Source organism: Scyliorhinus torazame, chromosome 6 (assembly GCF_047496885.1).
Source record: "Scyliorhinus torazame isolate Kashiwa2021f chromosome 6, sScyTor2.1, whole genome shotgun sequence".
Lineage (NCBI taxonomy): Eukaryota > Metazoa > Chordata > Chondrichthyes > Carcharhiniformes > Scyliorhinidae > Scyliorhinus > Scyliorhinus torazame.
In genome coordinates, this window is record NC_092712.1 from 286,830,576 (window position 1) to 286,856,809 (window position 26,234).

Consider the following 26,234-nt stretch of genomic DNA (forward strand, 5'->3'; position numbering starts at 1 on the left):
AACTCATCAATTAAAACCCTTGTGGTGGATGAAATAACCCTATTGCCCTATACCTTGAAATGTGTCAAATGTTTCAGAAATGCAAAGATCAGAAAATGGGATTACTGGTCTGCATCAATGAATACAAGACATGCTAATGGACTTTCCTACTGGGAATATACAGACAGGAGCTTACAAACTATTTCTACCAAGCAGAATGAGAAAAACCAAGCAGACGGCGAAAGAAATATGACAAGTCATCTGATACGCTGTTGGATCTCTCTCTCCCGATTTCTCTCTGATGCTAAAAGGGTGTATTCAAAAGAGTGCAGACCTCATAGAATCCGTACAGTGCAGAAGGAGGCCATTTGGCCGATCATGTCTGCATCTGTCCTCCGAAAGAGCACCCTACTTAGGCCCAATCCTCGTAACCCCACCTTACATTAGGACACTGTGGGCCATTTAGCATGGCCAATCCACTTAACCTGCACATCTTTGGACTGTGGGAGGAAACCAGAGGACCCGGACGAAACCCATGCAGACACGGGAAGAATGTGCAAACTCCACACAGACAGTCACTCGTGGTTGGAATTGAACCCGGCTTCCTGGCACTGTGAGGCAGCAGTGCTAACCACTGTGCCACCATGCTGCCTTGAACCTGAACAAAGTCAACTCCCGAATTTAATAGGAAGCCACCTAACCTCAAACCGCTGCAACATTCAATAACCTACACCTCAAAGACAAACAAAGGACTTCATCATATATCTTTTAACTTCCTATTGGACACTAACTTTCCTACTTCTGATACCTGTGTGCATCTTCGCAACTTTATTACATTTTCTCAGGTTTAGTAATTAATAAACTTACTCCATTTTTGACTCTAGAAAATTTGGTTGGATTGACTGCTTGTTAACAAATAAACACATTTGGATTGGAAAAGACTTTTACGGGGAAATAAATTGTAAAAACCTTTTTTGCGACCAACAGAGGGGCTGAGCAAAAGGAGAGCCAGCTCACTTCACCTCACCGGGGTGTAACAATATTAATGTAAATTCTATCTTGTATCTTGCGGGGCAGCACGGTAGCATTGTGGATAGCACAATTGCTTCACAGCTCCAGGGTCCCAGGTTCGATTCCGGCTTGGGTCACTGTCTGTGCGGAGTCTGCTCATCCTCCCCGTGTGTGCGTGGGTTTCCTCCGGGTGCTCCGGTTTCCTCCCACAGTCCAAAGATGTGCAGGTTAGGTAGATTGGCCATGATAAATTGTCCTTAGTTTCCAAAATTGCCCTTAGTGGGGTTACTGGGTTATGGGGATAGGGTGGAGGTGTTGACCTAGGGTGGGGTGCTCTTTCCAAGAGCCGGTGCAGACCCGATGGGCCGAATGGCCTCCTTCTGCATTGTAAATTCTATGAAATAAACAGAAATGTGCTTTGACGGGATTGACTGTATTATTATCTTTTTACATCGCCAATCTGTTCTAAAACCTCTAATCTATGTAACGTTGAACTGATAGCTAATGTAATAACAGATTGCAATTTAAACGTTTGCACAGTGTTTCATCAGCGTCCTTTTAAAGTAATGCTCAGTTGCCTTTACAAGTCACATGTTGCTTCGCCGAGTTAAAATCAACCACAATGTTTCATTATTTTAAGATGCTTTGATCCCAGAATTGGGTAGCTGGTGGCATAGTCACTGGACAAGTAATTTAGGGACCCAGAGTAATGTTCTAGGGTCCCAGGTTCAAATCACGTCACTGCAGATGGTGAAATTTGAATTCAATAATAATCCGGAATTAAAAGTCTCATAGTGGCCATGAAAACCCACAACTGTTCACAATTTACATAGATGGTTTGGAGTTGGGGACCAAGGGCAATGTGTCCAAGTTTGCAGGCAACACTAAGATGAGTGGTAAAGCAAAAAGTGCAGAGGATACTGGAAGTCTGCAGAAGGATTTGGATAGGCTAAGTGAATGGGCTAGGGTCTGGCAGATGGAATACAATGTTGACAAATGTAAGGTTATCCATTTTGGTAGGAATAACAGCAAAAGGGATTATTATTTAAATTATAAAATATTAAAAACATGCTGTTGCGCAGAGAGACCTGGGTGTGCTAGTGCATGAGTCGCAGAAAGTTGGTTTACAGGTGCAACAGGTGATTAAGAGGACGAATGGAATTTTGTCCTTCATTGCTAGAGGGATGGAGTTTAAGACTAGGGAGGTTATGCAGGTGTTAGTGAGGCCACACCTGGAGTATTGTGTTCAGCTTTGGTCTCCTTACTTGAGAAAGGACGTACTGGCACTGGAGGGTGTGCAAAGGAGATTCACTATGTTAATCCCAGCGCTGAAGGGGTTGGATTACGAGGAGAGGTTGAGTAGACTGGGACTGTACTCGTTGGAAGTTAGAAGGATGAGGGGGGATCTTATAGAAGCATATAAAATTATGAAGAGAATAGATAGGATAGATGAGGGCAGGTTGTTTCCACTGGCAGGTGAAAGCAGAACTAGGGGGCATAGCCTCAAAATAAGGGGAAGTAGATTTAGGACTGAGTTTAGGAGGAACGTCTTCACCCAAAGGGTTGTGAATCTATGGAATACCTTGCCCAGTGAAGCAGTAGAGGCTCCTTCATTAAATGTTTTTAAGATAAAGATAGATAGTTTTTGAAGAATAAAGGGATTAAGGGTTATGGTGTTCGGGCCGGAAAGTGGAGCTGAGTCCACAAAAGATCAGCCATGATCTCATTGAATGGCGGAGCAGGCTCGAGGGGCCAGATGGCCTACTCCTGCTCCTAGTTCTTATGTTCTTATGATTGTTGGAAAAACCCATCTGGTTCACTAAAGTCCTTTTGGGAAGGAAATCTGCCGTCCTTACCTGGGGCACGATTTAGCCAGAAAAAAAAATCTATGTAGGGATTTGTGTGCGTTAAGTGGCATGTTTCTCGGTGGCTGCAGAGATTAACGGCACTTTGCCATTTTTTGGGGAGTCGGGGAGTTATTCTTCGCAACTCAGCACTTAGTATCTCCCAGGAGCGATTGTTAGGTCCTGGGCACTGGGAGAATCCCGCTAATGTATATCTCAATGAGCCTAATGGCTCATTTAAATATGCTGATCTGGATCATGCCCAGTGAGGGCGAGATCCAGATTGTGACGTCTCGCGAAACTCTATTAAATCTAACGAGACTTTTCGAGCATAGTGAATCTCGGGCATGACAAGGCTGTTAAATTGCACCCCTGGTCTGGCCTACATGTGACCCCAGATCCACAACATTGTGGTTGACTTTTAACTACCCCCTCATGTGCAATTAGGGATGGGCAATAAATGCTGGCCCAGCCAGCGATGCCTTCATCCCATGAATGATTTTTTTTCTCCAGGGATGGGCAGCCATGGCATTTTGCCAGTGTTGGGAAAGGTGGAGCATGCCCGTCCCATCCAGAGATCAATCGAGTCACTGAATTGGCCACCCAAGGGCCTCTTCCTGCTGCTACTGTTATTTTACCAGCAGTGGTTGGGCTCCTCGGCCACCTGGAGAGACGGCACATGGTGAATCCTGCAGGCTTGGAGGTGGCCATCTTATTTGTACATTGAGAGGGCCATGGAATTGCTCCCTGTTGGCGACAAAGACCTTCCCTGCGAGAAACCACTTCTCCCCACACTAGCACCCGCCTCCCCCCCTCCCAGGGCCTGCCTGACTAGTCGCGGTGCCCCCACTGTTCAATTTGGTTGGGTGGGAAGTCTGCTTTCATGGCAATCCTCTATGCTAGGCACCATGCTGACAGTGGCCACCACTCCTGCTGATGCTGCTGAGATTGCTGTCAGCCTTCTAGGTGACTGGCAGCTCTTGGGGGGGGGGGGTGGGGGGGGTGGAGGGGGTGGCAGGTGCCTGTCCCCTTCAAAGCAGTTGGAACCCTGGCGGCTAAAAATGTTAATTGGTGTCCCACACCAGTCTGCGGCGCAGTTGCCCCTGGCTTTTGGGCATGTAGTGAGGCCTCTCCTACACCGACAAAATTCAAGGGTCTCATTCATTTAGTTTTTTTTGGTTGGGGTAATTGGGAGGATGAAGGAGAGGTATGAAAAGCCTTTAGGGTTTATTCACAGTCCAACTGTAGAATTGGTGAATACTGTTTCAGGTTGTCACCAGTACTGTACGTATATAAAATCGAAGACTCAGTCTGGCATCAGAACGAACTGGTGCATGAAATTTCTCAGCGGAGGATTTCTCAGTCTGCTTAGCTGACAAGTTGGTTTAGGCCTCAACATCTGATTTACGGGTAACAATTGTATTGCACCCCTCCTGGCCCCTGTCAAACGTGCATAATGCATAATTGCACACTTCCACACCCATGATTTTCCTTCCATTAAAATGTGAAGAGAACTGCAGTCGAATTGTGATCCTTTACATTCCAACTTTAGAATTGGTGGGAAGCTGCTTTTGTTTTCACGCCAACATCAAACCTGCGGAGTCCTTTACATTTTTGTATGCTGGGAGGATTTTCCACTTTCTATCAGTGACCACAAGGGCCCGTGGTATCTGATTTCACATGCAGTCAACATAATAGGATTTCCTGGTGCAACAACACTTTTAGGCAAGGGTTACTTCATTACATAAAAGCTCTTAAAACAAAAACACTGTCACTGACTTTCTAATGGTTGCTGCGTGTAGTCACTAATTCCATTTATGTGTTGTTGGCTATTACTTTTTATTTAATATCTATTGACTGTCACAAACATAAAAGTTTAATACCAGCTTAAGAAGAGTTTAATTTCCAAAGTTTGAACTCGCAATTTATGAATAGCCAGCATCTGTTCTGAATGCTGCTACATTTTGTCAACATTTGTATGAATCACTGTTTAACCTTCTCCCCTTTCGCCACCTTTCAAATAATCGTTTCACGCATGGCATCTGTTATCTGACCTGCAGATGCAAGTGCATGGCCTATGCATGACCCAGGAAAAATGTCAGCTCAGCCTCATTCCCACTGCTCTGACTATAAGCGACAGGGGAATAAGTCTGGAAAGTGGATAATATTAAAGGCCATTTCCAACATTTTGAAACAGAAAGCTATAACTAGAAGTGCACCATGTCTCATTACCCACGTGTAATTGTGCACATCAAGAGCGTGGCTTTTCAGATGTTTAAACCTCAGGAAGGTTGTTGATGCTATGCTTCAGGATGGGATATAAACCCGTTGTTCAGCCAGCAATTATTTTTGCAAAGTCATTAATTTGGTAGAATGACCAAAGGTTGGTTTAATTGAAGTTTTTAAAGAATGCATATTAGCCTTATTCAGTGCCACATCTTATCCTTTGATCTGGTTTGAATATCAAATCAAAGAATCTCTATAGTGAGAAGGAGGCCATTTGGCCCATCAAGTCTGCACCGACCCTCTGAAAGTGCGCCCTATCTAGGCCCACTCCCCTACCCTATCCCCGTAACCCCATCTGACCTGTACATCCCTGGACACGAATGGCAATTTTTAATCATGTTTAAAAATTTAGAGTACCCAATGATATATTTTTTCCAATTAAGAGGAAATTTAGCATAGCCAATCTACCTACCCTGCACATCTCTTTAGGTTGTGGGGTGAGACCCACGCAGACACGAGGAGAATGTGCAAACTCGACATGGACAGTGACCTGGGGCCGTGATCAAACCTGGGACCTCGGCGTCGTGAGGCAGCAGTGCTAACCACTCCGCCACCGTGCCGCCCTGACAATTTTTACTCATGGCCAGTCCACCTAACCTGCACATCTTTGGACAGTGGGAGGAAACCGGAGCACCCGGAGGAAACTCACGCGGACACGGGGAGAAAGTGCAAACTCCACACAGACAGTGACCCAAGACCTGAATTGAACCCGGGTTCCTTTCGCTGTTAGGCAGCAGTGCTAACCACTGTGCCATCGTGCCGCCTTTTATATATATCTTTAATTTTTCACTGAACGATTTCAGTTTTCGTCAAATACTGTAATACGCAGAGCTAATTTACTACAAAATATATCACTGCTTGCAACATTGTTGCATCAAAATTGAAACAGAGCTGCTGCTCTTTTTCCTCATATCCAAGACAATGACCCCTCAAAACGTGCCACCATCTGTGAACTGTTCATGGGCAGTTGTGCATTTTCTAAGGAGTACGTCATGGCTAGTGCCGTTGAAGAGTTTTGATAATGACTCATCAGACCTGAAAACGTGATCAATTTCAGTGTATCCCACACAAAAGGTAAAAACAGTTTCCAATGTTTAAGTCAGAGTCATCTTTATCGCAAATCTTATTCTAAACTGATGTTAACAACTGTACTACATATTGTCAAACGTTGCTCTAATTCTCTCCATTTATATGGTCACTAAATTCAAGAAACATCTTTGTACCGCAATTATGTACTACCAGGCGTTGAATTTGCTCTGAGTCCTCCTTTGCATGGAAACCTTCGTGAAAATAGCTTTCTTTTCTTTTGAAGAATTTGTTGTGAAATTACATCAATGTTAAAATGATCCATTTAAGAATATTCCTATCTCTTTAGAATATCCAACAATGAAGGGGTTTATATGTTCTCCCAGGCAGATGAGCGCCTGGGCAAAATATATTAACTCCAAGTGTTAGAAATTTGCAGTCCAGCGAGCAGCAGGTCTTCCGGAATTATTCACTGACTCTCGTGTAAGGTAACCCTTTTGATAACCAGGTTTTCACATATTCCCAAAAGCATAAACTGTGTAAATAGAACAGCAGATGCTTGAAGGCAGGATTGTTTGATCACGACAGATTGTAAACAGCAGGTGCTTCAAAGTTTCAGGTAACCCAAGACATTCAGCGCTGACAATATACTATCTCTTTACATTAAAACACTGTTAAGGATGCACTCTTCTTCATAAGGGAATCAGTACTAATGTGCCTCAGTAAACACTTTTAAAAAACCTGTTATTTAAAACTGACCTTCCGGGGAGGGGGGGGTTCTTTTTATTCCTAGCACCATTTTTCCGTTTTTCTTTAAATTTTGTTTTTCCTTCAATTGATTTGTGCTGTGTTTTATTACCCTAATAAAGGAGATGAGTAAATAATCCGTTTCCCAGCTCTCTGTTGAGGGCTCTGTGACAGGCTACCAGCAGGCATGATAAAGTGGTCCGAACTGGTCATCTGCAATTTCATCCGCAATTTTCTCTCCCTGTTGGGAAGCCGCCTCTCTTTTTCCATCGCCCTTCTCCAGCTCCGAATTTTATACTCTGCTCATCACCCTCCCTTTTAAAAAAAATAAATTTAGTGTAAGCAATTCATTTTTTCCAATTAAGGGGCAATTTAGCGTGGCCAATCCACCTATACCTGCACATCCTTTGGGCTGTGGAGGTGAAACCCACGCAAACACAGAGAGAATGTGCCAACTCCACACGGACAGTGACCCAGAGCCGGGATCGAACCTGGGACCTCGGCGCTGTGAGGCAGCAATGCTAACCACTGCCCTATCACCCTCCCTTTCTCATGCCCATCCCCACACATTGCCCATGTTCCTCATCATTCCCTTCTTCTACTTTCCTATTACTTCTCAGTGAAGGAATGACAGACGATATTAGCTCATCAGTATTGTCGTCACTTTACGAAAAGCAGTTACTACATAAAAATATGTCTGCAAAACCGATAACATTTATGCTGTGGTGAATTCCAAATCATCTGCAGCAGTAGCCAATCAACTCTGCCTGTGTTGCATTGTTCATGAGTGGCGGTTGTATACAGATTATGAATCGCAAATTTTATTTTCAGACTGTGACCTTTCTCTGTGGACAACACGTGGTCGCACGTTCGCTGGCCACAGCCAGGAAAAGTGATGGCCATTTAGTTTGCTGCTATCCCTACCAAGAAGCACCTCTTCCTGTGTTTATTTAATAATGTTGCCTCATTCGTTTGACAAATCTCCCCCTACAAGTGTTCAAAAATAGATATCCGACAGCAAAACGTTTTCATATTTTTGGTGAGTGTTTTGAACAGGAAGACGGCAAATTCAAAGAATGAGTTGACAATCGTGTTAGTCAATAGATTAATTGGTACTTTTTGCACTACTTACCTTTTAATAATGGCATATACTTGTTTTCCACATATCTTTCTCTGCCAGGCATGTAACCTTCAATGGATGGCCTTCGATCTATTAAATATGAAAGATGTAGTCATCTGTTGCTCTTTGGTTCATCATAACTTCAAAAGTCTTTGATCATATAGTTAGACATCTGCTGAGATACATCCAACCCACCAACACAGGACAAAGATTCGGGCCTGGCAATGGCTTGGGGTTTGATTGGCAACTGTGTCAGGACTGGGAAAGGGGAACAGAGTTATTTTCAGACTGGTGGGCAGTGTGGTGAACAGGAGTACCCAATGACAGAATTACGTTGGGCTCCATGTACCTTGTCCGCGTGCAATCTTCAACAATTCATTCAGAGCAGAACTTTGTGAATTAAGTTGTGCGTTCTGTAGTAGAACAGCTGGATGAATTCTGAGGCTCCACAGCACAAGACGCAGGTTTACCTTTTAACGTCAATGTTTAGACGGAACCTGCCGAGCAGCTTTTGTGCTGTTTACTGCTCATTCGCCTACCTTATGTGAATAAATCCAAATGTTGGCTTGGTCCCAAGTCTTGATCTAAGTCTGCGTGTGGTGGCATGTGATACATTCCAGGAGCTGGTGTACAGAGTAACAGTTTTATTTTGTGATCGCTGGGCATCGCCATCATTTAGTTCGATATTGGACTGAAAAAGATGCATTCCAGATCACAGAGGACATGAGGCCAGCTTATGGAAGTGGCTGGTACATTAAAGTTGAGAAATTAGTAGACATAAAAATCCCAAACCGTGAGAGCAACTGATATCATTGGAGTAGTCTACCAGGAAAAGAGATCCTGGGTGGGAATCTCTCAGCCCAGGCTGGGCCGGAGAATCGCCGGGATTGTTAATATTCATTTGCATCCTATTAACGGACCGGGCACCATATTCTCTGGGCTCTCATGATTCTCCAGTCCAGTGGCCAGGGGCGAAATTCTCCGGAAATGGCGCGATGTCCGCCGACTGGCGCCCAAAACGGCGCAAATCAGATGGGCATCGCGCCGCCCCAAAGGTGCGGAATGCTCCGCATCTTTGGGGGCCGAGCCCCAACATTGAGGGGCTAGGTCGGCGCCGGACGAATTTCCGCCCCGCCAGCTGGCGGAAAAGGCCTTTGGTGCCCCACCAGCTGGCGCGGAAATGACATCTCCGGGCGGCGCATGCGCGGGAGCGTCAGCGGCCGCTGACAGCTTCCCACGCATGCGCAGTGGAGGGAGTCTTTTCTGCCTCTGCCATAGTGGAGACCGTGACGGAGGCGGAAGGGAAAGAGTGCCCCCATGGCACAGGCCCGCCCGCGGATCGGTGGGCCCCGATCGTGGGCCAGGCCACCGTGGGAGCACCCCCGGGGCCAGATCGCCCCACGCCCCCTCCAGGACCCCGGAGCCCGCCTGCGCCGCCTTGTCCCGCCGGTAAGGTAGGTGGTTTAATTTACGCTGGCGGGACAGGCATTTTAGCGGCGGGACTTCGGCCCATCCGGGCCGGAGAATCGAGCGGGGGGGGGGCCCGCCAACCGGCGTGGCGCGATTCCTGCCCCCGCCGAATCTCTGGTGCCGGAGGCTTCGGCAACCGGCGGGGGCGGGATTCACACCAGCCCCCGGCGATTCTCCGACCCGGCGGGGGGTCAGAGAATCTCGCCCCTTGAATCACAAAATTAATGCAGGTATTTACCGAGCGTGTCACTGATGCGGTGGACCTTGCAGTCACTACGCTGTGATTGACAGTTTCCACACACACACGAGCTGTCTGCATTGTTTCATCTCCTATCATGGATGTGTGGCTTTGAAGTACCCTGGGGCTGACTGAAAATCGTGTGAAACTAACCAATATGTTTCGAAACATCTAGCTATAATTGACAGCTCCTAGAACACACCAAAGACAGTTAAGTGCTATCTGCAGAGAAAAATAGGAAGTAATAATAATCTTTACTAGTGTCACAAGTAGACTTACATTAACACTGCAATGAAATTACTGGGAAAATCCGGCCGGAGCTGAATTGCACCTGATTTTCGCTTATTCTGGGAGCACAAATTTGGAAGCGAGTCACAATCCTTAGCTATGCAAATGTATGCATGGCAGGGATTGCAAGGGATTTGTTTGATTTCCTTCCTCTATGTTTCAATGAAAAGTAAATCTCAGACTGATGAGCGCAGAAATTGAAAATCCCAAGGCAACACTAAAGACAGACAGTGGACCTCACATCCGCAACAAGTTAACGATTAGAGGATAACAGGCAAACAGTAATATGACCATGGACAGTGCAATCCTTTGGAACACAATTGAAACTGAAAGAAGAATCGGCAGATGATAATCAGAAATTAAGGAAAGTCCTAAATTCTATATTGGTAATCCAAACAAAGGATTTAAACAGGAAATCTACTCAATTTGCTTTGTTAAAATTAATGACATAATGATTATGTCAAACCCGGAGTAGCAGACTTTCTTTTATCACTTTAGTGTGTTTTCTCATGGTTTGTATACTTGAGCTCAGCAGCTGAACCCTTCTCTTCTGTTTTCATTTCCTTGCTTCCAGCCGACATTAGTAAAATCCACGGAGAAGGTTCATGGTGCTTATTCAGCAGCTACAGTGATCTTTACAATGCATGATTGGGTTTGGCAGAATTACTGTTATATAAAAGATTGATATAGACATGCACAATAGTGGGATCTTTATGAAATCATGTTTACTGTTATGGACAGGGATGAGAGAGAACTGAAATCCCGATTTCCTTTTCTTACTGCTCAGAATCAGTGTGTTTTTGAAAAGGAGGATGTGCGTGTTTCTTAATCCCTGCGTGTGTGGTCAATGGTCAATTTGAATAACCAGTAGCAAGCTTTCGTGCTTTAAATAAAGGGGATTATTTTTTCACAAATTAACACCGTTAGTCTCACGCTATGTAACTCACTCCCACAGACTCCAGAAAAATACAATGGAAGAGAATAGTGCATTTTTATCAGTTGTAAATTAAAGAGTAGTTTATATTTCACTTGTTTAGTTTGTTTTAGGAAACAACATGCATTGCAGGTTGGTGAAGATGTTTTTACTCCTGAAGGGTAGTCTAACTGGAGTTGTATATCAGCATTATTGCAGGATTCTCTTGAAGAGATGGATTTTCAGCAGATCAAGTTAGTTACTTACAGTTTTACCAGGGGGTCAGATATCTGTACTAGAAAGGGAAAGATTGGAAAACCTTACAATGTTGTGGTTTCCAGTTTTAAGTTTGCTGATTTTGTTGCTGCTGCTTCCAGCCATGTGGTTTGCCAACTGACCAATTTCTCCCTGGTTCTCAGGGTAATCAGATTCCTATCTGAGAAAAGTTTTGAGCAAGTGATCACATGATCGATACTTCTTTTGCTCACCCAAAATGATTTGAAGTTCAAAACCATTGCCACACAATGGAAATGGATGGTGCCCATTCACACCTATTGAAGATTAACTGGTTTCGGGAGATCTTTTCTGCTAATTATCTAGCTTAGAGACAGCGTTGCCAGGAGTCCATGGCCAGGATTCTCCGCCCCACCGCGCCACATTTCTGCCCTGACCGGCCGGCGGGATTCTCCGTTACGCCAGCTGGTCAATGGGATTTCCCATTGTGGGCAGCCCTATGCCGTCGGGAAACCCCCGGGCACCGACATAACGGAGAATCATGCTGGCAGAGAATCCCGGCCCATAGATTTTAAGTTTGGGGTAAAGTCCACAAACAATAGGAGGTCCAAATTCTACAAATGGTTTCATTTCAGTATGCCTATTCAAGGTAGGCCCTCCATCTACGCTCATTCAATTAGGAACATTCCAGTGAGGTGAGATACTTTGAATCGATGGAGAAATTGCAAAAATCACCTGACCCTCACATCCAACTTAGCAATTTTTTAATGTCCATTTTAAAAAGAAAAGGCAGTTCCAGAAAATTTTACACTGGTTACAAGCCATGTTTAAAGTTATGAATATGACATGCCTCTACTGGGCCTGACATTGCATAAAATTCTCAGTATCATTACCGTCTTCAAACATTCTACACATGTGCTTCTTAAAAATCCTTTTCACACAGGAAGAACGTAGCAGCTCAGTCCACATGTACTTAAAAACTCCTTGCTCTGCAATACATGAAGGAGCTGAAATTAATCTTGTGTGAATGCACAAAGAAGGTAATATTGAATAAACAGCCAGTTTTACACTCCACCTAATGCTCTTTTGGAAAATCCCAGCATAATACCCTGCATTTCCACAACTCTAGGCAATCTTGCTGCATTTTTAGACTTTTATCTGGTACAGCTGTCAACCTTTGACAGCAAAGAATGCTTGTTGACCTCCACCAGGAAGGTTCAGGCATTCCCACCTCTCCTCATTCCCTACATTCCCTCAGATGGAGATACTTCTTTTGCTCACCACAAATGAGCCAAGTGCCAGGTGCCGTTCCTTTGGTCCCTGGCAGCAGTCTCCTGCCACTCGGCATTTTCATTCCGCCTGCTGACCAGTTGCCATTTGCCACCTGCTTTCAGGAGGCGAACTGATCATGGGCATGAAGGATGAGTTAAAATCGTCCAGGTCTTAGACTACCAAGGTCGGGCAGTTTCCTGCCAACCCCAGCTCATACCTGGTGAATTCCAGCTTCAGAGCTATTCTGTTGTGCAATGATAGTTGTGTTGCACTACTGACAATCTTTCTTGACTAGAATTGTGTTCGTGTAAATCTACAATCTCTAATAGTTGGTTAATTAACGCAGAACATGGCCAATGCAAATGTAAATGAATCAGGGGACATGGCCAGATTCAGGCTGCAGCTTACATGTAGATAGCACTTGTAGATTGTTTTATAAGTAACTAAATGCCTTCACATTCAATGACATTACCATCGTGGGATCCCCCACAATCAACATCCTAGGGATAACCGTTGATCAGAAACTGAATTGGACCAGCCATACCCGACGCCGATATCGTAATCGGCGATCAGGTGGAGTATCGACTCTGGCACCGAAATCGGGGTCGCCGCCGGTTTGACACTGGTCAGTCAGGCACTGCCCCCTCGGAACTGGTGTCATCGGCCGGCCATCCTGCGATGCTCCGTCCCGATGGGCCGAGGTCCCGATGGCCAGGCACATGAGGTCTCATCCGTGCGGGAACACCGTGTGGCGGCTGTGGACGGCGTACAGCGCCGCCACACTCGGCCTGGATCCGTGCCGCTCGCCAGGGGGGCTGCCACGAGGGCTAGGGAACTGCTGGTGGTGGCCAGGGGGTGGACTGTGTGGACGCCGATGGCATGTTGAGTCCGCACACGGCCGACGCCATGTTGTACGACAAGACCGCAGCAGGTCATCAGCCGTGCGCATGCGCGGCCAGAGACTCCGTCCCTTTTCGGATGAGGAGCCAGGCGTTTCACCCGCCGCTGCTGCTGGCCCCTCGCCGGTTCCTGAATCGGTGATAGTTTCACACAGATATTTGGTTGTAAAACACCACACATGGTCCGCTGGCATCAGCACTTAGCTACTGAAACGGAGAATCCAGCCCCTTGAATGAGCTGGGTCAGCTCCCTATCGCTTGCAGGCCATTAGCTCTGCCTACCCCCTCCTCCCACCATCCCTTCTCTGTAAACAAATGACCCAGGGACAAGATTTTCAAATTATGGTACCACAGGTTATCTCAGGATCCCAATGCCTCCAGTTAGTTTTCAATTTTAAAAGGGCCTGAAGGTGGCAGGGGACAGGAAATCTGCGTGTCACACAAGAATGCGAGAAATTAGAGGGTTGAGCCTGCGCTGTCACCGAATCTTCATGGCTGATCTTGTTCTTCAACTCATATTCCTGGCCCCTCTTGTTTGCTGAAGGACTTTGCTCCTATTTGGTTGAATTGTACCCTTAAACTTTGTTCGGGCATTGGGTAGATCTGGTGTAGACATATTCAAATGTGACTAACTGCTCATTTGAATGTTCAATTCTGGGTCCCGACCTCAATGGGTGCGATCCAGATCGCAACTCCTAACGGAATCTCACGAAAGGCGCAGCAAGGCCGATATATCATGCCCTTAGTCATTTGTTGGGGCCTTGGAGAGTTTCTCCCTGGTCTAGCCCACACGTAGAAATGTTTTCAGCAGTGGGGAGCTGAACCCATTGGCAAGACAGGCTCCTCAGAGACTGGGGCGCCATTTTGAAAGGGTACACTGATCTCGAAGTGAGCTTGAGGGTCCCCCACATCCCTCAACCATGGGCAATGCCTCCCTCTCGGGCATTGGCATTAACCTCCTCTCCCAAGTGAAGATCTTTGTGGCCGCCCCCCCCCCCCCTTTTCAGGAAGAAATACGGCGGCACGATGGCACAGTGGTTAGCACTGCTGCCTCACAGAGCCAGGGACCCGAGTTCGATTCTGCCGGTGCAGAGTTTGCAATTTCTCCCTGTATCTGCTTGGGTTGCCTCAGATGTTCCATTTCCTCCCACAGTTCAAAGATGTGTGGGTTAGGTGGATTGGCCGTGCTAAATTGCCCCTTAGTGTCCAAAGGCTAGGTTGGGTTACGTGGATGGGGCGGTGGAGTGGGTCTGGGTGGGGTGATCTTTCGGAACTTTGCTGGAGACTCGATGGGCTGAATCACCTCCTTCAATGATTCTATGAAATAAATGCACATTGCAAAATGTTTCATATATAATAAATAGCTAGGGGGTGAAAATTTACAATTTGAAAGTTGGATTGTTATTGGCAGTAAAGTGCATTGACAATGCCTCACATCATAGATAAATTGCATTTATGGCCCTCAAAAGTAGTGATCCAAGCAAATGCCTTGGGATTTCTCCAGCTGGCTTGCTCTATTCCCAGTCCATACGGCCCGACACTCATCTCCCACTACATTTGATCCTGTGGTGGCTTCCCACCCTGCTCAGCACTGATCTCCTAACCCATTGTCTAACTGCATGTCGGACAACCCACCCTATTTTCCAGCCAGTGTTCAATTACATGTGATAAATATTGCACCACGCCAGGGCATGTGTACTATCAAATGCAGTGGATTTAGTCCCAGCCAATGTCCGTTACCCTGACACAGAAGTGTTGCACTATTGTTAACTTTTAAAAATAAATTTACAGTACCCAATTCTTTTTTTTTCAGATTAAGGGGAAATTTAGCATGGCCAATGCACATCTTTGGATTGTGGGGGCGAAACCCACACAGACATGGGGAGAATGTGCAAACTCCACACGGACAGTGACCCGGGGCCGGGATCGAACCGGGTTCCTCAGCACCATGAGGCAGCAGTGCTAACCATGCCGCCAGTGTTAACTTTCAATCATTTATCTGCAGGAACATTAAATGAGAGGTTTGTTACTTAAAGGATTTCTAAGCAAAACAGAAAGAATAAAATCAGGTATTCTCCTGGGTACTTTAAATCTGTGATTTAACATGCACTAAATTAAAATACGGAGTGTTCTTCACAATGGCATTTTAACACTTTATAAAGGGTGTATCCAGTTTTTAAAAAATTGCATGTGTTCAAATTTATTTCAGAGTATGAATTGGGTAATGGTGTATGATTCTACACACTTCTCTTACTCTTACTCAGTGATGCGAATAAGGGCAATTTCTTTAGGCCAGTGATCTACTCAGCATTAGATAAAGCTAAATGCTGAAACAACCACTAGTGCAGAAAAGCACCAATACATCTTCAACTTTGATATTGACTATTGGCGTAATTTGTTTGGACAAAATAGCACTGGAGACTGTTAAAAAATAATTTGGATCTGAATTATCCAAATGTCAATCTATAAACCTCATTGCCAAAAAGTAATGAAAGTCTGATTGACTCCAACTAATGCTTATCTATTACAATTAGACCTGGTGGCCTGAATGAGACAGTGTTCCTAAACAAAGTTCCACCTGAGCAACTTTCGAACATGGGCCGGGATTCTCTGTTGGGAGTCCGCCCTCTATCGCTGCCAGCGAGGACGGAGAATTTGTCGCTCAGGCAAATCTCCCATTCACAGCGGCCGACCAGAGAATCCCGCTGGTGTGAAGGAACGGAGAATCACGCCCTATTGGTTGTTACAAAGTACAGACACTGGTCATAAAAGACTATGGGCATGACTCAATGGACTCAAGTTAAAGTCCGCTGAAAGGCACGTTTAACGGGGTGTAAAGACCTGGCTATTCAATGGCACTTTGCCTTTTTTTCACCTTGGCAAGGAAGTCCCCGTCGAGGCCACTCTTTAAGTCATTACCAGGATGGCACTGCCAGTGCGCCAGACTGGCAGTGCCAAGGTGCCTAGGTGCCAGGGTGCCACCCTGCCCAGTGCACATCCACCAGGGTGCATCAACTCCCCAGCGAGACCCCCTGAGGTGCCATCATGATTGGATCACCACTTTGCGAACCAGCTGGCGAGGCTGTTGATTCCCAAGCCCTGGGAGAATTGGGCGAGCGCATATTTAATTGACTCTAATGACTCATTTAAAGACGCGCGCCTGGATCTCACCCAACGAGAGCGAGATCCCGATCACGTCATACCATGAGATTCAACGGAATCTTTAGAGATGTTTTGAGCGTCGCAGTTCTCGATCAAGGCCTCTCGAGATATTCACCGGCCTCATCCCGAACCCCAGGCAGCTTTTGAGGGCCTTGGGGCAGTGGGGGAGGGGGAGCTCCATGAGTGGGCGCATGCGGTCGGGATCGGGCCCCAGAACTCCGAGGATGGCTAAGCGGGTCGTGCTAGACACGCACTTCTCCATGTTGTAGGTGAGGTTTAGGAGAGTGGCGGTGCGGAGAAATTTGGCAAGGTTGGCGTTGTGGTCCTGCTGATCATGGCCACAGATGGTGACGTTGTCTAGGTACGGAAAGGTGTCCCGCAAACTGTACCGGTCGACCATTCGGTCCGTCTCCCTTTGGAAGACCGAGACCCCGTTGGTGACGCCGAAGGGAACCCTGAGGAAGTGATAGAGGTGGTCATCTGCCTCGAAGGCAGTGTATGGACAGTCCAATTTACGAATGGGGAGCTGGTGGTAGGCGGATTTGAGGTCTACCGTTGAGAAGACCCGGTACTGTGCAATCTGATTGACCATATCAGATATGCGTGGGAGGCGGTACGCGTCGAGCTGCGTGTACCGATTGATGGTCTGGCTGTAGTCCACGACCATTCTGTGTTTCTCCCCAGTTTTAACTACTGCCACTTGGGCTCTTCAGGGGCTGTTGCTGGCCTCGATGGTGCCTTCCCGAAGCAGCTGCTGGACCTCGGACCTGATGAAGGTCCTGTCCTGGGCGCTGTACCGTCTGCTCCTGGTGGCGACGGGTTTGCAATCCGAGGTTAGATTTGCGAAGAGGGAAGGCGGATCGACCTTTAGGGTCGCGAGGCCGCACACAGTTTGGGGTGGTAGGGGCCCGCCGAGTTTCAGGGTTAGGCTCTGGAGGTTGCACTGGAAGTCCAGGCCGAGTAGTAGGGAAGCGCAGAGGTTAGGGAGGATGTAGAGGCGGAAGCCGCTGAATTCTATGCCCTGGAACATGAGTGTGACTGTACAGTACCCCCGGATCGCCACGGAATGGGATCCTGAGGCCAGGGAGATTCTTTGGTTGGCGGGGTGTACCGCGAGGGAGCAGCGCCTTACCGTATCTGGGTGGATGAAGCTTTCGGTGCTCCTGAAGTCCAGCAGGCAAGAGGTCACGTGGACGTTGATTTTAACTCTGGTCGATGCGGTGGCCAGATTGTGTGGACGAGACTGGTCGATGGTCACTGAGGTAAGTCGTGGTCGGTCGTCGCTGGTGTAGGATGACGGGGAGCCCAGGGGGCCCTACGAAACGCTGGCGGTGCCCATGTGCCATGGGGGAGAAAAAATGGCGGCGCCTGAAGATCTCGAGGAGGACAAAATGGCGGCTGAGGATCTAGAGGAGTACAAAATGGCGGCGCCCATGGGTCGCACTTGGCGGGGGTTGAACAAGATGGCAGCGCCCATGGGCCGCACGTGTTGCTCGGGGGGGAAGATGGCAGCGCCCACTGGCTTGGTCTGAGGGAGAGAAGATGGCGGTGCCCACTGGCCGCGCGTGGTCTGAGGGGGAGAAGATGACGGCACCCACTGGCCGCGCGTGGTCCGGGAGATGGAGATGGCGGCGCCCATTGTCTATAAACGAGGGGTGTGGGGGCGATAGCGGCGACTGCACGGGCCTGGCACACCGCAGCGAAGTGCCCCTTTTTGCCACAAGCCTTACAAAGGGCAGCACGGGCCGGGCAGCGTTGGCGGGGGTGTTTCTGCTGGCCGCAGAAATAACATCGGGGACCCCCGGGGTTTGCTGGCTGGCGCGTATTGGCTGGGTAAGGCCCCCGCTGGGGCGGCCGTCTGTGGGGTCCACGATGCGTAGGATGGATGGGCCGCGCGGCTGGGGGTGTAGGCCTGAACGTTGCGTGAGGCGACCATCATGGAGAGCGCTAGTTTCTTTGACTCCGCTAGGTCGAGCGTGGCCCCCTTTAACAGTCGCTGGTGCATGAGGTCCGTCACAATCCCCGTAACAAACATGTCCCACATAAGGAGGTTTGAATGTTCAGTGGCTGTAACGGCCTGACAGTCACAGTCCCGGACGAGTGGGATTCGGGCCCTCCAGAAGTCTTCTATGGACTCACCAGGGAGTTGAGAGCGAGTAGCGAGTATGTGCCTGGCGAAGAGCCTATTTGTCTTCTGAGCGTAATTCTCCTTGAGAAGCGTCATGGCTTCGGCGTAGTTCGGCGGGTCCTGGATTAGCGGAATGACGCTGTAGCTCAACCTTGAGTACAGGATCTGTATCTTCTGAGCCTACGAGAGAGGGCTGGGCGCCGAGTTGATGTACGCCTCAAAAGAACCTAGCCAGTGTTGAAAGTCCTTTTTGGCGTCACTTGAATGCGGATCCAGCTGCAGGCGATCCGGTTTGATACGGAGGTCCAACTTTTGAAAATCTTAGAGCAATAAATTGATGCACGATCAATTGCACAAAGACTTGAGTTGGGTGCAACTGAGGCTTTATTGCTCTAAGATGTGTGGCCTCCCACTGCAGCTGGCAAAATGGCTGCAGCATGGAGGACACGCATATTTATACTCCGCCCAAACTACTCCAGTACCACTATGAGGTACTTCCATTCGACTCTGTTGAAGGCCTTTTTAAAAAATCGCTTGTTGTCACAAGTAGGCTTCAATGAAGTTATTGTGAAAAGCCCATAGTTGCCACATTCCGGTGCCTGTTCGGGGAGGCCAGTACGGGCCGGTATGGTTTCTGCGTCCAGGGAGACCTCAGGTGTTTTCTACCCTGATGGGGTGGCAGCAATGTAGCACAGTGGGTAGCCCTGTTGCTTCACAGCTCCAGGATCCCAGATTCAATTCCCAGCTTGGGACACGGTCTGTGTGGGGTCTGCACGTTCTCCCTGTGTCTGCATGGGTTTCCTCCGGGTGCTCCAGTCTCCTCCCACAAGTCCCAAAAGACGTGCTGTTAGGTGAATTAGACATTCTGAATTCTCCCTCGGTGTACCCTAACAGGTGCCGGAATGTGGCGACTTGGGGCTTTTCACAGTAACTTCATTGCAGTGTTAATGTAAGCCGACTTGTGACAATAAATGATTATTATTATGATCACATCCAGCATCTATAGTTTTAGACTCTCCAGCCACGGAAACAACCATTCAGCATCTGCTCTGTCAAGCACCCTCAGAATTGCTGTTTCAGTGAGTTCACCTGTCATTCTCCAAACTCTAAACAAGTACAAGCCTTCTGTGCTCACTCTCTCTCTTCACTGATATACAAGTAATATGCTCTGTACATATTACAGAGAAGGAGATGCTGGAGTTATTAAAGCGCATCAAAGTAGATAAAACCCCAGGACCTGTTGAAATGTATCCCAGGACGTTGTGGGAGGTTAGCGAGGAAATTGCCGGCCCCCTAGCTGAGATATTTGAATCATCGACAGCCACAGGAGAGGTGCCTGAAGATTGGAGGGTAGCAAATGTTGTGCCCTTGTTTAAGAAGGGCTGTAGGGATAAGCCTGAGAACTACAGACCAGTTAGCCTTTCTTCTGTAGTGGGTAAATTGTTAGAAGGTATTCTGAGGGCAGGATCTACAGGCGTTTAGACAGGCAAGGGCTAATTAGGGAAAGTCAGCATGGCTTTGTAAGGGGAAAGTCATATCTCACGAAGTTGATTGAGTTTTTTGAAGGGGTAATCAAGAAGGTAGTTGAGGGCAGTGAAGTCGACTATGTCTACATGGACTTTAGCAAGGCCTTTGACAAGGTACCACATGGTAGGTTGTTGCATAAGGTTAAATCTCACGGAATCCAGGGTGAGGTAGCCAATTGGATACAAAATTGGCTTGGCGACTGAAGCCAAAGGGTGGTTGTGGAGGGTTGTTTTTCAAACTGGAGGCCTGTGACCAGCGGTGTGCCTCAGGGATTGGTGCTGGGTCCACTGTTATTTGTTATATATATTAATGATTTGGATGAGAATGTTGGAGGCATGGTTAGTAAGTCTGCAGATGACACCAAGATTGGTGACACAGTGGATAGTGAAGAAGGTTATATAAGATTGCAACAGGATCTTGACCAATTGGGCCAGTGGGCCGATGAATGGCAGATGGAGTTTAATTTGAATATATGTGAGGTTATGCGTTTTGGTAGATCAAATCAGGGCAGGACCTACTCAGTTAATGGTAGGGAGTTGGGGAGAGTTACAGAAAAAAGATATCTATGGGTACAGGTTCATAGCTCCTTGAAGGTGGAGTTGCAGGTGGACAGGGTGATGAAGAAGGCATTCAGCATGCTTGGTTTCATTGGTCAGAATACTGAATACAGGAGTTGGGTCGTCTTGTTGAAGTTGTACAAGACATTGATAAGACCACACATGGAATACTGTGTTCAGTTCTGGTCACCCTATTATAGGGAGGATATTGTTAAACTAGAAAGAGTGCAGAAGAGATTTACGAGGATGCTACCAGCACTTGATGGTCTGAGTTATAAGGAGAAGCTGGATAGGCTAGGACCTTTTTCCTTGGAGCACAGTAGGCTTAGGGGTGAAATTCTAGAGGTCTATAAAATAATGAGGAGCACAGATAAGGTAGATAGTTAACATCTTTTCCCAAAGGTAGAGGACTCTAGAACTAGAGGGCATAGGTTTAAGGTGAGAGGGGAGAGATATAAAAGAGACCAGAGGGGACATTTCTTCACACAGAGGGTGGTGAGCATCTGGAACGGGCTGCCAGAGGCAGTGGTAGAGGCGGGTACAATTTTTTCCTTTAAAAAACAGTTAGACAGTTACATGGGCAGGGTGGGTATAGAGGGATATGGGCCAAATGCAGGCAAGTGAGACTAGCTTAGTGATAGGAACTGGGCAGCATGGACAAGCTGGACCGAAGGGCCTGCTTCCATGCTGTAAACATCTAGAACTCTATGCTTTTATCTTTTTGCTGAACAAAGAGAAGAAAATCAATTTGTGACTAAAATGTTCGCGTTCGGAGATCCTACTTTCACTTATTGCAAACCTTATCAAACTGACATGGGCATTTGAACTGAGCTTGTTCCAAATTTGCTAAAATGATGGGAAATGCTTGATGAAGAGTTGAAAGAGAGCATGTTTTTGTATTTTATAGTGCTTTATGTAATGGTGCCATTGGCATTTTGTAATGCTAATGACAGAGTCGTGACACGAGATGTGTATTTGCAACAGCATGGCTTGCAATTACTGACTTGTAAAGGAAGTTTGATATGGTGAGGTGCTGCATAAATGCAAGTTTGTTTATTATTTTTATTACCCATTTAAAAATTGTAACAACTATAAGCCGCAGTTCTCTGTTGGGCCAAAGGTGCTACCTCTAAGTATCAGCATTTGTTTCCACAATGTGTTAAATTTTCTTTGTTTTATTCAGTGTTTGTTGTTGATATTACCTCGAGCAATACAAGAAAACACATTAAGATAGTTAATGTATTGTGTAATTGATTCAAATAATTGCTTGTATCTATCAAGAGGTTTAGATACAGTCATAATTTGTACCTGGGTAGAGGATTTACAAAAGGCGTAAGGTGTTTTGACAAATACAATGCAATAGGTTATTCTCAACCTTGCCCCTCGCCTGAGTTGTGGTGATCCTCAGGTTAAATCACCACCAGTCAGCTCTCCCCCCTCAAAGGGGAAAGCAGCCTCTGGTCATCTGGGACTATGTCAACTTAACCTTCACCTTACCTGCATTAGAAATAAAAAATCTTCCGCTAGGGAAAAAAACCTTCAATAAGAACTTTAAATAGAAGCATAAATAATTTTTCTGGGCACAATTTTATGGCCTCATGTGTTGGACTTTGGAGATGGGGGCCTGTAAAATTCAGTAGGTGACTTTCCCGTTGCCTACCAACCCACCCCCAATCATGTTACGGTTTCATGGGGATTAGGACAGCCTGCCCACCCTTACCTCAATTGAGGGCCACACAGTTAATGGGCACACAATGATCACTTCCCTCACGAGGTGCAATGTTTTGGATTGCAGGATGCAGTCAGCAACAGAGGTGATGGCTGGTAGGTTAGCTTGCGCTAGCCTTGTGCAGGAGGTGGGTTCAGTACGTCCTTCACAGGCCTCCCTATTTGATTGGTGGACCCTCTTGGCATTGAAGCCTCCCCTCCTGCCCCTTTGGTACCTGTTCCTCATCCCCTTGCACCCCACCCCCACCTCTTTTTTCCCCCCTCCCCCACTTTGTTCTCATGTCCTAGTCCTGCGAAGACACCCCCAGACATACCTTTCTTCCAGCTCCATTTTCTGGGACTTATGTAGTCAGCTCTCAGTAGCAATGCTGGGACCAGTAAGCCTCAGGCCAATCAGATGGCCCGCAACTCTGAGGCAGGATATTCTCCCCGTGGGGGGGGGGGGGGGGGGGGGGGGGGGTGGCAGACCAGTCTCCAACCAATTAGTGCTCCTCAGACTGGAGGGTGAGACCCCCACTGACGTTTTGGTAGTGGGATGGGATACCCTGCCATCCGTTTAATGCTGCCCCATAAAACATTGGTGTGGGCTCAACAGGAGTATTGTGCTCAATTCTTCCCTCCTCAGTTTAGGAAAACCTTTGAGACAAGGCCGCAAAGATTTACGAAAATGGTTCCAGGAACGAGGGACTTCAGTGGATAGATCGGAGGAGCTGAGATTATGTTCCTGGAGGGGAGGTTTGATAGAGGTGTTCAAAGCTTTGAGGGGTCTTGAGTGTCCCCATTGGCAAAAGGGTCAAAACCAGAAGACACCGATTTAAGGTGAATGGAAAAAGGACCAATGGTGACACGAGGGATAGGATTTTTGCACAGTGTGTGCTTCGGATTTGGAAATGCACCGCCTGAGTTTGATAGAGGAAGATTGAATCAAAGACAAGTGCCTGAAGAGAAAATAATTGCAAGGCGATGGGGAAAGGGATAGGGAGTGAGGCTGAATGGATTGCTCTGCAGAGAACTAGCACGGATACCACGGGCTGAATGGCCTCCTTCTGTGTTGTAACCATTCTCTGGTCCAAAGCTTTTGGGGTGTTTAACTAGATAACATGCAAATTGCTGATATTGTACTCTAGTTGTTATGCAAAATTTGCCCTATCATTTTTATACCATAAGGTGTGAGCTTTCTGCAGTATAGGGAAGTAAATGTCCTGGCAACCTAGGTGAGCATCTTGATTGCAGAGCTCTCCGAACAGTGGACTAAGATATAGCTGAGACGTATCTGAATTGAAAGCAAATTGTGTAATAGATGTAATACTCCTGCCCCAAGTCCCAGGTTCCTATGTAATAGCTTTATGTCTTGTTTATTTTGGTGGTCCCTTTAAGAGGCAAACAAACTAATTTGTTTTGCTCCATAAGAAAAGCGAAAAAGAAACCCAATTACCGAGACAAAGATCTGACAAGCGTTGAGACCGTTAAATCCTGCTGTGTAAACAGACACAGGCAGCCTCTTACGAAAGCAGGCACCTGTTTCAAAAACAGATCCCAAGTGGATATTTAAAATTTTAAAAATAAATTTAGTGTACCCAGTTCATTTTTTTTCAATTAAGGGGCAATTTAGCGTGTTCAATCCACCTAGCCTGCACATCTTTGGGTTGTGGGGGCAAAACCCACGCAAACACGGGGAGAATGTGCAAACTGCACACGAACAGTGACCCAGAGCCGGGATCAAACCTGGGACCTCGGTGTCGTGTGGCAGCAATGCTAACCACTGTGCCACCGTGCTGCCCTCCCAAGTGGATATTTACAGTTATAATTAAAATGTTATATATCGTCTGGATGCAAATTCCTTTGAAAACTGACTGATCATACATTTACCCATCCAACATATATTAATGCATGAGAAAGGTCACTTAATGCCTGTCACTTTAGTACATTAAACTTTCCCATCATAATATCTAATTCTGTTTTGAATAGCACAAACGTTTTTGCCTCTTAACATAGTGATTAGGAGATTTCTCCAAATATTTAACACCCTTTAAATATATCCAACTTGGGGGGGGGGGGGGAACCACACACTTATGGTTCTGATGACAAACTTTAATTACTTATTATTCTCAGCATGTTGCATCACAGCTGGCATCAAATTTAGATTGTCAGGGTTTCTATTGCTTTATGGTCATTGCACAAAGCCCTATCTGCATCTAAATAAACATTCTATGTTTTTGAAACATATTTTGAAACATATTTGGTTCTAAATAGTTTAAATATTCAATTTAAACCACTTAGAACCACAGCATTCCTACACTGCAGAAGGCCATTCGGCCCATCGAGTCTGCACCAACCCTCCGAAAGAGAACCCTACTCCCCCACCCTATCCCCAGAACCCCACCTAACCTGCACATCTTTGGACATAAATGCTCGGATTCCAACTCGCTCGTAATATCAACAATATAACAGACCAGTTGCGATGCTTGCTTCATGCTACTATGGTGACTGGTATAAGTGCTTGTGATAACTAAAATGGTACATGCTAGTTAATAGCATTGGCCATGTTAAGGAGAATTGCTGTTAATGGAATCATATTTCTTCTAAATGTTGATCAATTGACAATGGGCGTCATGACTTTTTAAACATGATAATGAACGGGAGAGGGAACATTTTGATCACCACAGGGATTCCTCCTGATCTCTAATGCATGAATTCTCACACAAGATCAAATTTACAGTCCTGTGGGATGTTCTAAAAGAAAAAAATATATTTACACTATTTTGTCCCATACAAGGACACCTCCCGGTGGTCTAGTGATAGAATGGCACAGTTGTTAGACGGACAGCCTGTTGGCTAACACTCAAGTGTCTATAAATATGGGAGAGACAAACCAATTAGCTTAAAATAGACACTTTTAATGCAAGGAATGCAAAGAGTAAAGCCACAATGTTGAAATCAGAATTTCAAAATTGAATAGAAATTAGTTTCATGATACATGTGGGAAGTGAAGTGGAAACCTGGCAGTGAGCATGACTGGGTAAGAAGCAAGGCACAAAGGTCCAAGGACCATTGAGGACTCGGGGTCTGTTTATAAATAGAAGGTTGGGGCGAGTCAGGATAAGGATATAATTTGCAGCCAGGGATCAAGGCCTGTAAGCCAACAGAATTCCTGGGAAAGGAGAGGCCAGTGTGAATTATATAGAAGGTGCAGGCCATTGGGCTCAACTCAGTCTTGTAGACGTTTACACTCCACTTGAGTTTCCTCCCACCCCTCTTCACCCAAACCTGCAAGTGATCTTCTCTTCTTTTCTTCCTCATGTGTTTATCTAGTTTCCCCTTTTGGAAGGCACTCAACAAAGCACCACAGGGGAGCCTTGTGAAGAAGATGGAAGACCAGCGAAGAAAGGAGGAAATGGCAGTATGAATATGGAATTGGCTCACTGAAAGGTAGCTGTGCGTGGTGTTAGGTGGATATTTTTCACACTGCAACCTGGTTTTCAATGTGTTCCTCAAGAGATAGTTATGGGTCCATTATACTCCTCAGTTAAACAACCTAGACTCAAGTGCAGGGAGCATCGTTATGAGGTTTGCAGATGAAATGAAGATTGGCAATGCAGTAGGTTGTTGTTAGTTGTAGATCTCAAGATGACATAAGGATGGAGCACCACAATTACAAGGGCGATTAAGGATGGGCAATAAATGCTGGCCTATCTAGCGATGCCTGCATCCCAAGAATTAATTTTTTAAAAGTACGTGAAATGGGCAGAAGCATCACAGATGGACTTTTATATGGAGAATCGTGAAGTGTTGCAAACTGTGCCGA

At 46.4% G+C, this 26,234-nt stretch overlaps 1 protein-coding gene across 1 annotated transcript in view; it reads right to left on the reverse strand.

Moving 5' to 3' along the window:
• The window catches only part of LOC140425478 (genetic suppressor element 1-like), a 386,277-nt gene that overhangs the window by 335,162 nt on the left and 24,881 nt on the right, over nucleotides 1–26,234 (reverse strand). The window contains exon 2 of the mRNA XM_072509792.1: nucleotides 8,026–8,103. Coding sequence (XP_072365893.1) covers nucleotides 8,026–8,103 — 78 coding nt within the window. The remainder of the gene's footprint in view (nucleotides 1–8,025; nucleotides 8,104–26,234) is intronic.